Here is a 19,007-nt window from a genome sequence, read left to right on the forward strand (position 1 = left end):
AACGATGGACCAGCAGTAACATGACTGACTACAAATTGTTCAGTTAGTCTGGGTGAGTGCTCAAATAGATTGATGAATATGGTTTCAAAACTACCCATAGGTAGGTTCAGTTTTCGTGTCATGGTTTGTCGAGCTGTGCAATGTTTCTCGATAACATGGAAATTAGTTGTTTTGTGACCATCTTGATTTTTTGCAAGAACGATCATGTGAAGCAAATCCAACTAGATCATTTTGATATCGATTTGTCATATTTTACGCCATATTGAAGCTCATTTTACGCCATTGCAAAAAATAGTGTGCAACTAATTGCAAAACTCGATTTTATCAGCACTCGTAGTATTTATCTCATTCGGCAAGCCTCGTTGGATAAACGTACAACCATGCTGATTAAATCATCTTTTTGCAACTAGTTACACAAATTACTATTATCATTATTATTTTATAATGCATATTGAAATATTTAGCATCTACCATCTACGGAATCTCTGGATATAAGAACAAACTGCACTTATTACGAACTATTTTGCCTACCAATACTGAATACAATGATAAATTGATTGCATCGATAAATCGGGACCAAAATGATCCAGCCGGATTAACTTCACATGATCGTGCTGGTTAAAAAATCAAGTTGGTCAGAAAACAATTAATTTCCATGTTATCGTGAAACATTGCACAGCTCACCAAACCATGAAACGATAGCTGAACCTACCTATGGGTAGTTTTGAAACCATATTCATCAATCTATTTGAGTACTCACCCAGACTAACTGAACAATTTGAAGTCAGTCATGTTACTGCTGGTCCATCGTTGGGTTTCCATTATAACACTCAAATAAATATTAAAATCAATTTTATGCAACTCATATGAATGCTATATTGGTTATTAAAGCACTCATTTGGTTGGTATGGAAAAGTAGGCGTTTCTTTACTTAAACATGACCCAGGTATTATGATCCGAAATTTCAAAAAGTCTTTTTCCAAGCTGCAGTAAATCGTGAATAACTTTTAAACGGATAGAGATAGGAGGTTGCTATTTTTAGCAAAATATTCGTTATAAAATTCCCCACCTTCCTATGTATATCTAGTTATGAAAGCATTATGATGGATACCCGTTTTGGATGCATTAATAAAAAAATATTGAGAAAAATTCATCATTTTTGGGCATTTAAAGCATCAGTGAAAAATATATAGACCTAAAACATACGGTATCAAAGTTTTACCGTAAAGTATAGACCCTAAGTTAAATGTAAAAAATATAAAATGGGATGGGTTTCATTGAATTTCTTTCCGATATACCGGTATTTTCGATGTTACCTATAAAAAATGCACTTTTTTTCATAAAACGCGTCGGGGCCACCCCTAAACGTCATTTCCCAGAGTTGTCGTAGAACAATTTTTCTTTTGTTATACCCTAAGCTTTCATTTGAAGGTTGAGCCCCCAAAATCCCAGACTTGGTCCAATTTTGGGACACCCTAATAAACATTCTCTTCTCGTGAGAATGAGTGAAAATTACGATCACTGGATTAACTGAACACCTACTTAAGAAATATGCAGATTTGATTTGGTTTAGGTAGTTTTTGGAATTTCTAGTTGGAAAGGAACATCAGTACGGATCGTTTTGGTAGAAAACGAAACAAAAATTATGAAAACCGTCGGGCTCATCTTAAAATTCAAAAGTTATCAAAATATAACGAATCTAACAAAATCTAAAAAATCACGCTTTGAATCTTTTACATTTATGCTATTTCAAATGTATAAATTATCATCAAAATATATTTTGAAAAATTCCAAAATATTGATCAAAGTTGGGAGGGAAAAACGGTTTTTATTTTCTCATGTTCTTACAGCAAAATTAATTTGGGGATCCCTTACATATTTAAAGTATGATGTATCAAGTATGACTTTAAATGAAATAAAGAATCGATTGAGCAAATTAATTTTTTGACGAGAAAGGTCAATTAGCTACTGGTGAAATGCCAATATTAGAAAGCGAGTAAAATGGCTGGCGAAGTTTCAGAGCGATCATTTTTTCAAGATCCGTAATTTCATTTCCGCCATGAACAAAGCATCATCCGACTTATACATAAAGCTTCATTCAAAAATAGTCAATAGTTTCAAATAGTTAAAAATAGTGCAATGTTATGAAAACTCATATGTGAATATGTACGATATGTGGAAGATATTGATTTGAAAAATGTATTGGAGGTAACCACTTTCCCTTCGATGGGACTCGAACCCATGACCCTACAGTACGCTAGACTGGTGCTTTAACCAACTAAGCTACGAAGGACCTCCGTCGGCCTTCGCAACCTAGCGGCTACTGAACGAGCTCGAGATTCCCAAATTGGACGCATAGTCAAATCACTCGCAATCCATTTATCAAGCCAATACTTCCACATGTGTATTGTACACGTCCACATTAGAGGAGCGTGAGTATTTAGAATGTCTGGCGGCTATACACATTCTTCATCAGCAACGGTACTGATCAAGTGAGGTTGTGTAAGCTATTTGCCAGACATTCTAAATACTCACGCTCCTCTAATGTGGACGTGTACAATACACATGTGGAAGTATTGGCTTGATAAATGGATTGCGAGTGATTTGACTATGCGTCCAATTTGGGAATCTCGAGCTCGTTCAGTAGCCGCTAGGTTGCGAAGGCCGACGGAGGTCCTTCGTAGCTTAGTTGGTTAAAGCACCAGTCTAGCGTACTGTAGGGTCATGGGTTCGAGTCCCATCGAAGGGAAAGTGGTTACCTCCAATACATTTTTCAAATCAATATCTTCCACATATCGTACATATTCACATATGAGTGTTCATAACATTGTAAATTAACGTCCAAGTCGGGTGGTTTAATCCCCGGAAATAGGCAATTACCTTTGATTGAACTAAAAATAGTGACTTTTTGCGAGAAAAAGTGACTTTAGTGATTTGCTCGAAAAAAGTGACCCGCTACCAGGCCTGAAATTAGGCACTATGCTGGCAAAACCGGTACACTTACCCTATGCGCTTATTTGACAAAGAATATACTTGATTACAGATCTTGCTTGGGAAATATTTGGCTTCGCAGTCTTGGAGGGAATTGAAAACTATGTTTTTAATCTTTTCCCGACGTTTCGGTCCATTTAGGGCTTTTTTCAAGGGGTCTAAAATATTTATTGTTGGTTGTAATATTAAATTGTTACATTATTGTTTCAATATTACAGATCAGTGTACTCACTCAAATTTGGTCCGAATGAATTCTTCATCGGACAATTTGGACGATTTCTTGTTATCCGAAATTCGGTGTCTGGACTTGCTAATTTCCACCATTGCTTTTCACATTTCATTTTCGTTTTAGTGTGTTGGTATATAAATTTGTAATTCTAAGTGTGCGTTTTATAATTTTTGTGAGAGAAAACTCTCCTTGTGTGATTTGTTTCTATTCCTATCTTCTTCGAGAGTTTCTCTCGTTCTTCAATGTGTGTAAGAATCCGGCATAAGCTACATGGAGATTGTCTGTTGATTACAGAGTTGAGAAATGTTAAATATGGTTAGTTAATAATAAGAACAAGTACACGATGTTGTTTGCGTTAAATTTGGTGATTGATGCGGTGCGGATTAGCAGAACATCGACCATGTATGAACATTGCGGAGGCCAAGACCAATTGAATGATTATAAAATCTTTCAAAATGGATCACCCTTTCGTGAATTACATATATTACATATTTTCATAGATACAGATTACAGATTTAAAGCAAAAGTAGATTTTCATTACAATATGAAATGGTTTTGAACCCTTTGGGGTAAAGATATTAACAGGTTACATTCCCCATGATTTCATAGTTGAAGTAAAAACCATTTAAATCTTCAGCGAATTTGACTTACTACGTGACCCCTGGAATATTTATATCGCCAACCCTAACACATTAAGTGATTACATTAGGATATCGCCGCAGCAAATACATACCAACACTTAAAAGTTCCAGAATGGCATGGTAAAAATTTGCATATATTACTCTATCAATCAGCCTTTAAACAATTTGACAATCATTTGGAAAAATAAGTTGGAATGGGAAATAGAACTTAGCTATATGTTACTTTCGTTCTAACCGAAATAACGCCTTAGTTGAAGCCATTAAAAATTCTCGCTCACCATGTGGATCAAACGGCACTGTCCTTGTGTATCGAAATAATCAAAGATTCTTGTTCCTTCACCTATATAGACAGAAGAGAAGGATTTCTTTGAAGTATTCAGTAGATATCCTGCTGTCTTCATTCGACATTCGATATCGATTACCGTCACATCACATTACACGTTGCCTTGCCTTTTAGAAGCGACCAATGGTGGTCACAACACAACCCCACCACCGCACCAGCAGCAGGGTGTGTTTCCGTTCTGGACAGGAATTATTTATTCATGGAAATATGACTCATTTCAAGGCGATAAATTTTAATATTTATAGTACCGGAGCAGGCCGTCGCCGTAGCATGGGCCAAGTGAGTAGCAAGTTATAGTGTTAGATGTGCTTGGCGCCCTGCATACAATATGTTTTGAAGAGAACATCAGGAAACACTTGCCATTCTAGGCAACGCAACTTCCGACGTCGTCACATACCACCCGCACCTATCACCCTCTCCTTTAAGCGCTTAGCTGCACGTTGCGAAATATATTGTAGGTCACTTACTAATGAAGGAGATTTTTGAAAGGAAGTCGTACATTTGGATACGTTATATGCTTTGGTGGGGTAATTGTTTCATTATTAATCTTCTTCTTCTTATTCATATTGGCATTACATCCCCCACTGGTACATTGCCGCCTCGTTGCTAAGTGTTCATTCAGCACTTCCACATTTATTAATCGCTAGGGTTCTAAGCCAAGTTATCATTTTTGCATTCGTATATCGTGAGGCTAACTCGATGATACTTTTACGCCCAGGGAAGTCGAGACAATTTCCAAACCGAAAATTGCCTAGACCGGCACCGGGAATCGAACCCAGCCACTCTCAGCATGGTCTTGCAGACCCACCGCCCACCCACCCTAAATGGTGGAAAGATTGAACGGGTACTGAAATGAATTCCCTTAAACATGTGCACTTTACGATCCAATCATATTCAGAAATAGGTGGTTGAAATTCAAAAGATTCCCAAAAACTAATTAGGGTATCCAGGATCCATAATACGTGAAAGTTCAAAACAACTCGAAACATTTCGGGCTCAAGAATTCTCCTTGAAATCCTTCTAGGAGCTCCCCTGGGAACTTCTAAATTCCTCCGGAAAGTTATCCACAATTTCGTCTGAAAATCGTTCGAAAATCTTTCTCATGTAATTGTAATTCCTCTTTATCTAGAAACCCCTCACTAAATTTTTTTTAGGAAATTCATGAGGAAATTCCTTGAAGATTTCTCTTTTTCTCTCCATTTTTTACTTCTAGACATTTCTTCGGCTATTTTACCACAAAAATCTCCGCCATTTCCATCAGGAATGCATTCGAGAGTTCCTTCAAGAATACATAAGGTACCCCGGGGCAAGTGAAAATTCGGGGTAAGTGGGTACTATAGAGATATATTACCTCTAATTATTTTTTTGGTATAACATCATTCTGAAATGTCATAACATATATATATATTAACAGATACTATAGAGGAAAAATCAGTTGGCATCCCTGCCACCAGGAGCGATACAGTGTAATTCTTTACAAAACGTCATCTGCACTGTAAAACAAATTAAGCACTTGCAGTTTCCGTCACTCCGTTTTCACCGGCACAATTGGTTCTCTGTTTGTTTTATCAGTTCCAGGTAACTATTGTGAATGTTTTAGAGATTATATGTGATAATAGTAGTATTACTACTCCGTTTTGCAATAAAACTACCATGTTTTCAGTTGCCCCTGTATTTTCTCATATATGGGGTAAGTGGGATATATGAAAACAAATAAAGAAATAATGTTCTATTTCAGCGGATTCGCGTGAAAATGGTTCGTTATTATATATAAAAAAGACTTCCTGCTACTTACTCCAAGGAAGCTTTGCTGGAAGCAATAGATGCCGTCAAAACAAACCGTTTATCGCTGTACAGTGCGGCAAAATACTACAACATCCCCAAAAGTACGTTGTGTAACAGAATCCACGGGAGACGGGGAGAAAAAAGTGTGACCAGCGGAAGACCTGCTGCTCTATCTCCAGATATGGAAGCAAGGATGGTATCACATAGAAAGACAATGGAGAAATGGGGCTTTGGACTATCGCGTCAGGAAGTGATTTCGGTTATAGGACAACACTTCAAAGAAACTGGTTTACAAACTATTTTCAAGAATTCAACACCCGGCGCAGACTTCTTTGTGAATGTCATGCGACGAAACGGGCTTTCTCAAAAGAAGCCTCAGGCGGTTGAAGTGGCCAGAAAGAGAAGTGTGAATCCCTTCATCATTTCCTGTTACTTTGACATGCTACAACGTGAGATCCTGAATGTCCCACCTGAACAGATCTACAACTTGGACGAAACAAGTTTTTGTTTGGATCCGAGCCGGATGAAAGTAGTTGGAGAAAAAGGGAAGGCAGCTCATAGAGTAACAGCCGGCCCAGGGCGGGAAAACTTCACAGTATTGATGGGTGCAAATGCAACTGGCGACAAACTACCGCCGCTCATCATTTTCAAGGCAAAGAATGTGTGGAACTCGTGGTTAGCAAATAAAAATCAAGAATACTGTGGGATGTCGTACGCTGCAACAACTAATGGCTGGATGGACACGGATACCTTCACCAACTACTTCTGTAACACGTTCTTGAAGAGCATTCCGAAACAGCGACCGGTAGTTTTGATTTACGATGGACATAACTCACACATCTCTCTTGCGCTTATTGAGAAAGCTTCACAGGAAAACGTTGAGATTTTGAAGCTTCCTCCTCATACAAGCCATCTCTTGCAACCAATGGATTTGTCCGTTTTCAAGCCTCTCAAGCAGAAATATGATGAAACTGTCATTAAATGGCAAAGGAATAACTACGGGGTTAAGTTGCATAAGTCCACTTTCTCCAACATCATTTCCAAAATTTGGTTACAGTTTGATCCTTCAAATATCAAAAATGACTTTCGCAAAGCTGGCATCCATACGTTTTGTGCCAACGTAATTTCTAACGATAAGTAGGAGAACTGTTCCGATCTCCATCTCACTGTACATATATCCATCTCATCGCTAAACAAAAAAATACGGCACCAAATTCGTCGCTTCTTTTTGTCAACATGCGTGCTTACTGCTGAAAAAAATCACAAAAATAATAAACAAACCAAATTCCTTTCCATTGCTTTGTTTTTGATGGGATGGAAATAGGAGCTATAAGATAAAGGGACGAACCGTTCCCCTATAACCCACTGGCGCTGAAACGTTTTGATATCAGTCGCAAAACCCAAAAAGCACCTATCACGAATGAGCACCAAGATACCAACATTCGCAACGATTCCTCTGACAAGGAGAATCAACCAGCTACAGTTCCAACCATGAGCGAAAATTATGCTCCATATCTGCTGGATGGTGGTTCTGATCAAGGTGTCAACGAGTCCACAAATAAGCCCGGAGATAATTCGTTCGAGCAAATCCTCTTGGAGCACGTCAAGCAGAGTGGATCTTTGCAAAAGAATAGGAAACGAAAAATTTGTGCGGGTGCTGAGGTGATCACTTCGGTCGAAGCTGTTCAGCGATTGAAATCTAAGGAGGGGCAAGTGACAAAAAAAGGGTCATCAAAAGTTAAAAAGGAGGAAATGGAGGAAGCTGGAAAAAATGATTCAGACAAGAAAAAAAAGTTGAAACGGTCTGCGGAGAAAACAGGATCAAGTAACCATTGTAAAAGAGCTAGGTTTGAAGACACTTTGCCAACGATCGGTATTTTAGTACAAAAATACCCGAAGGAGCATATCCGTCTTCGATAAGTCCCTTGATAAGCCCAATTGATAATAATAAAGAATTAAATTTGTTCAAAAGAATTGATTATTTGCTAAATAAAATTATGATTTATGTTTCAACTTTATTGACTTCTTTTACTACCTCCCAATTTACATAATGTTACTACAGACGCAACACGTTTCTTTAGTGTGACTATGAGCTCAACATATCTCGGGTAGCCTACACAGAGTGTACATATGTATTTACAAATACACCACACCCCTCCCTCACTTTTTGATACCCTATCTCGGTCTGAAAGCACTAACATTCGATACTATATTGGCATTATATATACCTTCCTCAGATTTGTTCTTTTAATATAAAAAAATCATAGGTTCCACTTGAGTGGGTTTTTAGGTCCCACTTGCCCCGTTTAATGGGGTAAGTGGGTCCTATAGTAACATTTATTTCTATCACATTTAAATATTTCTGTAAGTCAATCAATGGCTTTTATTGTGTGTACACATCAACAATGAAGGTATACAACGATGTATACGTTGTTAAACCATCGAAATAAATTATTTTTTAAGTATGCGGTACCAGTTTTCCCAAACTTGCATTTTTTTTAGGTCCCACTTACCCCGGTGTACCTTACGGAATTTCTTCAAAAAATTCTACCAGACATTTCTTCAGAAATTTATGACGGAAATCCTTCGATTTCGCTCCATAATTTCACCTGTAAATCTATAACAAATTCTTCTAGGAACTTCTCCGTGCATTCCTCCAAGAACTCTTCCTTTATTTCCTCCGGGATAACTTCCAGGAAATACCTCCATAAATTCAATAACGAAATCTTCTAGGATTTCATTCTAGAATTCTTTTCGTAATTACTTCAGAATATCCTTTAAAAATTCCTCTAGAAATTTCTTTAGGATTTTTTTTCTCCAGAATTTCATTTGGAAATCAATTTGAGAGTTCCTCCAGGATACTTTCTCAGAGATCTTCCAGGAATTTCTTCAGAACAAACCCCCAGGAACTCATCCGGTAATTTCTTCAGCAATTCATCTGGGAATTTTTGCATTAATTCCTCCTGGCATTTTTCCGGTAATTCTTTCAGATATTTCTCCGGAAATTCCTTTAGGAACTTCTCCAAGAATTATTTCAGAACTTTCTTGTGGGAATTCATCCGGAAGTGCTTGTGGGAGTTCCTCCGGGAGCTCCTACAAGAGTTTTTCCTAGAGTTCCTACACAGGAAATTCCTGGAGGATATTTGGCAGGAATTTCACGGGAAATGGGGCTTCGGAAGTTCCTCTAGACATTCAATTCCCGGTATTCCACCGGATGTTCCTCTGAAAATTCCTCCGGGAGTTCCACCAGTAGTTCCTCCGGGAATTCATTCAGGCTTTTTTCAGGAATTCATTTGGGCTTTCTTTAGCAATTTATCTACAAATTCCTCCAGAAGTTCCTCGGAAAATTTCTCTGGGAGTTCCTCCGGGAGGTCCTTTAAGAATTCTTCCAGGAGTTCCTCCTGGAATTCTTACGGAAGTTCATTTGGGAGTTCATCCAGGAGTTCTTACGAGAGTTTCTCCAGGATTTCCTCCGGAAATTCTTCCTGTAGTTCTTCAAGAAATTCCTCCAGAAGTTCCACCGGCAGTTCTTCCGAGAATTCCTCTGATAATTCTCCGTGAATTCCTCCAGAAATTCCTCCGAAAATTACTCTGGGAGTTCCTCCTCAGAGGAACATCCGATGGAACTGCCGGTGAAACTCCTGGAGGAATTTTCGTAAAAATTGCTGGTGGATCTCCCGGAGGAATCCCCGAAGGAACTGCTGGAGGAGCTCCCGTAAGAACTCTCAAAGGAATTTCAGGAGTAACTCCTAGAACAATTCCTAGAGGACCTCCCGGAGGAACTCCCAGGGAAACTATCGGAAGAACTTCGGGAGGAATTTCCAGATAAATTTCTGAAGAAAACCTGAATGATTTCCTGAAAAAATCCTGAATGATTTTCTGGAAGAGCTACAGGTGGAATTTCCGGAGGAATTCTCGGAGAACTCCCTGATGATTTGCCGGTGGAATTCCCGGAGGAGCTCTCGGAAAGAATTTCTGAAGAAACTCCCGGGAGAAATTTCAAAGGAACACTCGGAGGAACTGGCAGAAGAATTCTCGGAAAAAATCTTAGAGAATTCATCTTATAGACAAATCTCGTCTAGCTGAAACCTTTGTAGAGGTATGTAGCTGGTCCATCATTATCATCAGAGGACCTCCCGGGGAATTCTCTGAGGAACTCCCAGAGAAATTCTCGGAGGAGCTCACAGTTGAGGTCGAAATAAGTATCTGCAAAATAACAAAACGTAGTGGAATTAAATGGAGAGTACTAAACTCGCCTTAGACGGTTGAATACATTCCACTAAAAAGAGCTTAAAATATTTTTTCTGAAAATATTCATCTCAGCTCGACGAACTGAACAAATGTCTGTCAGTCCGTGTGTATGTGTGTGTGTGTGCACATGGAAACTGAAAAACATTAGCCACTTTTTCATATAGTAATTCTAAACCGATTTTCTCGCAACAAGTTGCATTCGACGGGGGACAAACCCGAGTTGATCACTTTTGAATTTAATAACGTTTTGCGTTCAAAAGTTATGAAAAAAATGGTGTGTTGAACCATACAAGTTTGGTTGGTTGATTCCCTATGCATCGTTTGCAAGTGCCGTAATTTAAGCAATTATTTATGATGTGTATCGCACTAAGGAAAAACCAAACGATTTAATCGAGAAAGGCAGCGTCACCTATAAAGGTTTCGCCAAGGGCGCTGGAATCCCACGCTACGGCTCTGTGTGGAGCAGATCCAAACTAACCCCTAACACATTCTTTGAAAGCCTCATTAAGCTAGTCTTAAAGCATATAAAAAGTGTTTGCTGGAACTTTGTTCACTAGTATTTTGTATGGAGCATGATTTGAGATTATCCGTTCCATAAAATCCGTGAGCCCCGTAGTTGTTTTTAGTTTTGAATACACACGATTCGTCGACAAGTTTCCGGAAAGCAGGGCGCTAGAGCGCGGTTAAAGCTACTAAAGAATAAACAGCACAGGAGTCATGTAACATGACATTAGATTGTTTGTTGATACCGTAAAAGCGCATACTATGATGTGAAATGAAGCGTCGCTTTGTGTGTTTTCGTGTTGGAATTACCGCACGGCAAATACTTAAAGGGTAAAATCAGTAGTGATTCAAATCGTTCGGGGCTGTCAGTTTGAATATGAATCTGAAACATTCATTTTCCCAGCAGCTGTTCTAGATTCAGTTTTTATACCAGTCAACTGTCAAAAAAATAAAACTGGTATAACGCTCCGTTCTATTTTCTGCAGGTTTGAACCACGATTGAATCACGAGATTCGAATATTTTCCAATTGTTTTGGTGTATGAATGCGTCATTTTATCTACGGATCAATCCACTTTGCAGTTACGGCGCCTTTCTTGGCGCCTACATGATGATTTTATTAATTGAAAATATGAAAAACATGCATAGAACACTGCTGGGGAAACCAGCGAGTTTGTTCTATTTGGCTCCAGATTCAAACTGGAATAGTGGTCGAAAATTTGGAATGAAACTGAATCACTCCTGATTTCACTCTTAAGTGGTTGACTGCTAGCGCCTCTGCAGGCAGAGTGTCGGAGTGTCACGTCTGTTTGTCTGTGCTTCCGTTTTTAAAGTGTAGACGTGTTGGAAACCATTCAAAAAGTGACTCTTTCCCTGGGGCACCATGTTCTCAGGGAGCCTCCGGAAGTGGCCTACGTACAGAGATGGTCTGCAAAGGTCTACTATTGTATTTGTGTTACAAAATCATGAAGTTTGATGTGTGGCAAGCTGGGCATTGAAATTATTCGAAAAGTGACCACTTCCCTGGGGCATCAGGTTCCCAGGGAACTTCCTGCAGTGGCTAGTGTTCCAAGATGGTCTGCAAATTTCTTCTATTGTATTTGTGTTGCAAAGTCATGAAGTATGATGTGTCGCAAGCCGTGACCTCTTCCCTGGGGGCACCAGGTTCCCAGGGTCCCTCCAGAAGTGGCTCATGTATCTAGATGCTCTACAAATAAATTGTATTGTGTTTGTGTTGCAAATTCAAGCAGTTTGATGTGTCGCAGGCTGGATTGTAGCACCAATCAAAAAGTGACCACCAGATTCCCGGATCACCTATAACCGGATTTTGGAGGTCCTAACGTTCAGTTTTCATTTCCAATATTGAAAAATAATGAATAAAAATGATTGCACCATTATTGGGAACATTTACTGCTACACGCAAAACAAAAGTTGTGACATTCTTTGCATTAATCATTTTGTATCAAATCTCGCATGCAAACCACTCACAGAATGTTATACTTGTTACGTCAACTCATTGCATTAAATCGGTTTATTTGGTTTCGACCAACACATCTAAACGACTCTCTTCAGCTCCTCCAGCAACAAATATATGCATCGTGTACAGCAGCATAGCTGCGACTCACACAATCTTCCCTACTCCGTTCAACTTGATGGTGGACAAGGACGCAGAGTCAATTCCATTTTCGTCGACCTTTGCTATCTTTGTTACCCTTCTACTTCATTCACATATAGTATAGAACAAGGATTATAATAGTCTTCTATCACTGCTTCTCTCAGCTAGTATATAGCCCAGATGGCAAGCGCGTCAGCCGGAGAGCGCTAGGCTTGGTGGACGGCATAGGTTCAATTCTTGTTTTCGGTCATTTTTTTTTGTAAGCAAATAAGGTTTGCGAAGTATGTGTAAAGAATTCGTTCCTCGACGGAAGTTTAAAATAGATTCTATGTGGACACAAACACAAACCTAGTTCCTTTTCTCGTGACCAGATATCTAATGCAATAGCTTGCTATATTGACTTAATGCAATCTGTGCATGGGCCTCAGCCTCATGCAATCTGTGCATGGAATTCATGCACGATTGTCATAAAATCATGCATTCTCTGGTTGGGTGTAGTTATCTACGATTAAAAGGAAGTTGTCCCATTTTTGACACCATTTGACCCAGAGGGCCCCCTTGATTAAACCACCCCCATAGTTCCAATCACCAGTTTAGTACATCTACACAAAAATATAGGGTATAATGCATCTTTCCTCCAAATTTCATACGAATCGTTTAAAAGACAAGTGAACAGTGAATTTTATAATTTGAAATCGTACCCCGGCCGAAACATACTTTACTTACCGTTAAGGTAATTATCAACTCCAGCGATCAAAATCATGTTTCTCTCGACACGACGGAAAACGCTTTCGCCAAACCTTAGCAAAAATATTGCCTTATCTCAATTGAATCAACCTTCGACGATAATTCAGTCTGGACTTTCTCGCATTATCTTCCGTCACTTCTCACACTACTACGAAAACTGCGTTGATTCCCTCCGCCCGAAATGTAACGTTGTTAGTCCTTTGTTTTGTTTATAATGTCCCTTTCCTGTGTGCGGGACAGCCGTCCACCTGCAGCCGTGGATGTTGTTGACAAATCCGTTGGTATCGATCGCCGAGCATGTAATAATACACGGCTACACAAACGTGCTCCCCTCGAAAAGGATAGGTTAAAAGCGAATGAGCTTTGGTAGATTACTTTTGGGAGCTTAAACGCTCTCTCGTGCTCACTTCTCTCATTGATATCGTCCTCTAGTAAAGCTTGATGGATCCAATCTCACACTGCCCCCAACGTGACAACAAACCATTCGCAGGAGTGCAAGGACCTGCCTCCCGATGTTATTCCCACTCTCACTCCCTATCACATATGACTGCTTTTGATGTGTACGCACTTTTCTCTTCCTCTCGCGCACTCACACACAGAACAGAACGAGGAAAATTTTCATTCAATTTTCCTATGACACTGGCCGATCAATTTTCCCGATTATTCACACTTCCAGATTGACGGATTTTCTCGAATATGTTGGAGTTAAAACTTCAATTTCAAAATGCGTGCTGCATCCACATGCTATGCATTGGTTGACAAACTGCTCGATGTCGCGCCAAGACCCTTTTAATCAGGTTTGCGTTCCTCGAAAAAAATCCAAAAATGTCGCATTTGTCCTTGCCTTTCACCAACTACATTTCATTTTTATCATCTGCTAGTTGCAAGTTTTATGCTTCACTACAGCATAGTTCCACCGCAGTTCTTTGTAAAATTAGGGAAAAAAATAACGAGCAATGCTTTTTACACGACTCACAAAGCAAATTTTGAACCTTACTTTTCTTCGGTCAAAAAGCAATCTTAAATTCAAATCACGCTACGTTAGTCTCACTTTTAAAAGCTTTTTACCGTGTATTTTTCTGTTTCGATTTCAAATTTATGCGTCTTTTCTTTTTTCGAAATCCGAGTGCAATGATTTTGGGTTTACAATGTATTAAAGTTTCTTTTTTGTTGTTTCTCCAACCACCGACCGATGATTATACACGGTGGTTGGTGTCCGATGGATGATGTTACGCGGAGAAAGGTAGCTTCTAAACTGAAGACAAAAAAGGAAATACCCAGGATTCCCATTTACTCACCATCACCATCGCCAGCCAACAGATTCTCTCAAGGTTCCCCCAAATACATACGACGCGACTGTCGCTGTCGCTTTGCGACTGCGATTCTGACGCCGTTGTTGGTATAAAAGCGTCAATGGAATTGTATGTAGCGAACCAGCAATAGAGTCGCGGCGACTAGTTGTCGCCGTCACGGGGATAAAATCGCTTAGGTTTGGAGGAGCCTTTATGCTGGTCTGATCGCTACCAAGAAAACCATCAATGAGAATACGCTACCACTGCGACTGACCCGGCTAGCCGTCCACTTGTCGTGTATGCGATAAGCTCGGGAAAAAGCTCGCTCTGAAACGTTGAACCGAAAACGTGTTTGCGAGTATACGAACGCATACGGGAGGCTCGTCCGCAGCGGGTCAACAACGTACATTTACTTCCTTGAAGCTTTGCAACCTCGGTCAAACCAAACTCTGAGCGGGACATTGAATGATGATACAGTTTACATACATTCCAATTCCTTTTAAGGAAACTAACTATTTTCGACAGGTTAGTTCATATCCATTATTTTAAAAGTCAATATATTCCAATATACGTACAATAGAACAATGAGCAGAAAAAGCCACTAAAATTATGCACTCTGCAATACTAAAAGCTCTAATAAAAAGTGAGATAAAAGCGGGCGCATTCCCGGTGCCGGTCTAGGCAATTTTCGGATTGGAAATTGTCTCAAATTCCGTGGGCATAAAAGTATCATCGTGCTAGCCTCATGACATACGAATGCAAAAATGGTAACCTGGCTTGGAAAACTCGCAGTTAATAACTGTGAAAGTGCTTAATGAACACTAAGCTGCGAGGCGGTTCTGTTCCAGTGTGGGGATGTAATGCCAATAAGAAGAAGAAGTTTGTTCTTCAATAAATATTGTAGGGGAAGAGGCCTCAAAACGCCATCCGGGCAAAACGCCTTTCGGGTATTCCCTCATATTTACCGTATTTGGCATGGCCGTCATAAAACTAGACAAAAAATATGTAGGCTAGGCAAGAAAAGTTTCGAAATAAAAGATAGGAAGGTTGGAGAAACTAAAATTTTCAACATTTTGATGAAACACCTAACATTTCGGCGAGGCAAAATGCCCTAGGGGACTAACCTACAATGTACTACGCGTCTCCACACACTTTCCATACCAGAATGCTGATTCGCCGACGCGTGGTGCGTTGTTCTCAAAGAGCTGCCAGCTAGAAGGCGTTTTGCCTCATGAGTTTTGCAGCAACGAAATATCAGCACTATTTTGAAATGTGAGATATGATATGATTGAGATTTTCTACAATTTTTAAATGGCATCAGCTAGTTATATTGTTTAACTGTTGCATGAGGTAAAAATACTCATGAAAATCGTTACAGCTAAGACATTAAAGCAGTCTTTGCTTAGCTAGGGCATATTGCCTTTCCCTTCCCTACTAAGCCAGGCCTCCACTATGGCAAACACGAAGTTCCGGTGAATAGGCGTTTTTGGTACAAAAACAACATTCTTGTCTGGCTGACCACAGTGACAGAATGACTAACCCGGCCAAAATGCCATACCCGTCGTTATGTAAGGCATACTAATCTTGCAGCACCAACAGACCTCCTCGGAATCGGCCAACCATGATGTAGCAATGCAAAGCATCTGCTTTGACTATAAGTCGTGGTTTTTTTACCGTATGAAAAGAAACTTACGCCCGGGCCTCCGCGGATACTACCGTTATCGCAGTAACGCCTTGTATGACACACTCAAAACTTATTGAAGAAACCGTCCTGGCCACCGTTACGACACGGACGTTTTGGTTCTGTTCTGACTGGTGAATATCTCGCCAAGCCAGACTTGGTATGGTATCTACGACTTGAGCATTCGTTTCACGCTGCTCTAATAGAATAAAACTAAAACATCAAAACACATCAGATGTTCTGCTTTATTCACACTGCTTTCAAGTTGCTGGAATGGAGGAGAGAAAGTATCAAAGCCTCCCATGCAGTGTATTAGAGTTCCATACTCCTAGCGAACTTAATTTTCCTAATGTCTAAAAAAGAATTTTCTAACAGTGTGCAGTAACATGGTGTGTATCAGTGGAGAACCCTCAACGGCTGCAAGTGTTCATCAACAGATTTACGTTTATGGATCCTGTACACCTCCGGTAGTGCAAAGGGCCGACTTGAAAGACCACCATCCTGAGCGTTGCCCGGCTATCGCTTTAACCTGTTGCCAGGTTAGATTTCGGTCGACTTTTTTATTTCTTTATTGAGGCTTCGCCGCCATGAGCCTCTGGGTCTGCCTCTGCTGCGATGTTCCGCTGGGTTCCAATCTAATGCTTGTTTACAGATTTCGTTTCCGCCCCTACGTAGAGTGTGGCCGACCCAGCCCCACTTCCGATCCCAAATTTCTGTTGCTATCGGCCTTTGGTGACAACGACGATGGAGCTCGTTGTTTGAGATTCAGTTGTGAGGCCACCAGGCCCGAATTATATACCGCAGGCATCTGTTAATGAACACCTGCAGCCGTTGAGTGTTCTCCACTGATACACACCATGTTTCGCTAGCGTATAACAGCACAGATTTCACGTTAGAGTTGAAAATTCGTATTTTGGTGCGTTCACTTATCTGCCTGTTTTTCCAGATATTTCTTAAACTCGCAAAGGCAGCCCTTGCTTTCTTGATCCGTGCGCCTATGTCGATCTTGGTACCGCCGTCTGACGCCATTTGGCTACCAAGATATTGGAAGCTTTCAACATTCTCCACTGGTTGCCCGGCTACTGTGAAACTGGAAGGAGTCACCGTGTTTACATCCAACGATTTGGTTTTGTTGACGTTGATGACTAAACCTGCCGAGGAGGAGCGATCGGCAAGGTCGTTGAGCTTACTCTGCATATCAGAGCGCCATTGCGCGAGTAGTGCAACGTCATCCGCCAATTCGAAGTCGTTTAGGTGCTCCATGGTTATAGGCTGCCATAACAGCCCGCGGTTTGGTTCACGGTCAATCGCATCTACCAGAATCTCATCGATTACGATGAGGAACAGTAACGGTGATAGAATACATCCTTGCCTCACACCAGCTACGACCCGGATAGGGTCGGACAGGACCCCATTGTGCAGCACTCTACACGAAAAGGCCTCGTACTGTGCTTCGATGAGGCCGATGATTTTCTCAGGAACCCCCGTCTCAGGGCGCCCCACATATTCTCGTGATTGAGACGGTCGAAAGCTTTTTCGTAGTCAATGAATACCAAGTAAAGGGACTCTTGGAATTCGTTGACCTGCTCCAAAATGATGCGGAGCGTGACAATATGGTCCACACAGGATCTTCCGGCACGGAATCCGGCTTGCTGCCGCCGGAGAGTCGCATCGATCTTCTCCTGAATCCGGGCTAGGATAATTTTGCACAGAACTTTAAGAACGGTACACAGCAACATAATACCTCGCCAGTTATCGCATACAGTCAGGTCACCCTTCTTGGGCACCTTCACTAAGATACCTTGCATCCAGTCGACCGGGAAAGTTGCGGTGTCCCAGATATTACGAAATAAACGATGCAGTAGTTGAGCGGATGTCATGGGGTCAGCTTTGAGCATCTCGGCTGATATGCGGTCGACCCCTGGGGCTTTATTCGATTTCATGCTTTGGATGGCTGTTTGAATCTCTAGCAGTGATGGAGCTTCGGTATTGACACGTGTTATACGTCGGATCCTAGGCAGATCATGCCGAGGTGGTGATGGCCTGGTTGGCACTTGAAACAGTTGTTCGAAGTGCTCGAACCAGCGTTTCAGCTGGTCAGTTGGGTCGGTCAATAACTGATCATTCGCGTCTTTCACAGGCATCGTTGCATTCATCTTCGCCCCGCATAAGCGTCGTGAGATATCGTAGAGGAGGCGAATGTCCCCGGTTGCGGCGGCTCTCTCTCCTTCGTCGGCCAGAGAGTCTGCCCACGCTCGCTTGTCCCGTCGACATGAGCGTTTTACTTCCTTCTCAAGAGCCGAGTATCGTTGACGGGCTAAGACTTTGGCTCCTCTGGTTTTCGATCGCTCTATCGCGGCTTTGGCTTCTCTTCGCTCCTCTATCTTCCTCCAGGTCTCATCGGTGATCCATTGTTTTCTCTGGGTGCGTAGTTCGCCCAGATTGTTCTCGCTGGTGGCGATGAAGGCATTCTTGATGGCGGTCCATTGGTCTTCCACGCTGCCACCTTCCGGAATATCTGCAGCACGCGTCTCCAGTTCTTCAACGAAGGACCGTTTCACCGTGGCATCTTCCAGTCGGCGTGTGTTGAATCGTCGTCCAACTCTTTCCTCCTGCCGACGAATCCGCGCAATGCGCAGGCGTATTTCGCCGATGAGGAGGTGATGATCAGACGCGATATCGGCACTACGTTTATTCCGTACATCAAGAAGGCTCCGTTTCCATTTTCGGCTGATGCAGATGTGGTCGATTTGATTTTCTGTAAAGCCGTCACGGAGACCCACGTGACCTTGTGAACCGGTCGATGGGGGAAGAGCGATCCCCGATCACCATGTCGTTATTACCACAAAATTCTGCGAACAGCTCTCCGTTTTCGCTCATTTCTCCGAGACCATGGCGTCCCATAATGCGCTCATGGTTCGAGTTGTCGG

At 41.2% G+C, this 19,007-nt stretch overlaps 1 protein-coding gene across 2 annotated transcripts in view; it reads right to left on the reverse strand.

Annotated features, from left to right (window-relative positions):
• LOC134207916 (synaptotagmin-14-like) overlaps positions 1–19,007 on the reverse strand; it is a 71,596-nt gene that overhangs the window by 43,619 nt on the left and 8,970 nt on the right. Inside the window, exon 1 of one of the 2 annotated variants that reach the window (XM_062683985.1) lies at positions 13,084–14,317. The exons of the other annotated variant lie outside the window; for it this stretch is intronic. Within the exon in view, the coding sequence (XP_062539969.1) occupies positions 13,084–13,120 (37 nt within the window). The 5' untranslated portion in view covers positions 13,121–14,317. Of the gene's footprint in view, positions 1–13,083; positions 14,318–19,007 lie in introns of those variants that run through there. 2 annotated transcript variants of the gene reach the window in all.

This window comes from Armigeres subalbatus, chromosome 1 (genome assembly GCF_024139115.2).
Source record: "Armigeres subalbatus isolate Guangzhou_Male chromosome 1, GZ_Asu_2, whole genome shotgun sequence".
NCBI classification, from domain to species: Eukaryota; Metazoa; Arthropoda; class Insecta; order Diptera; family Culicidae; genus Armigeres; species Armigeres subalbatus.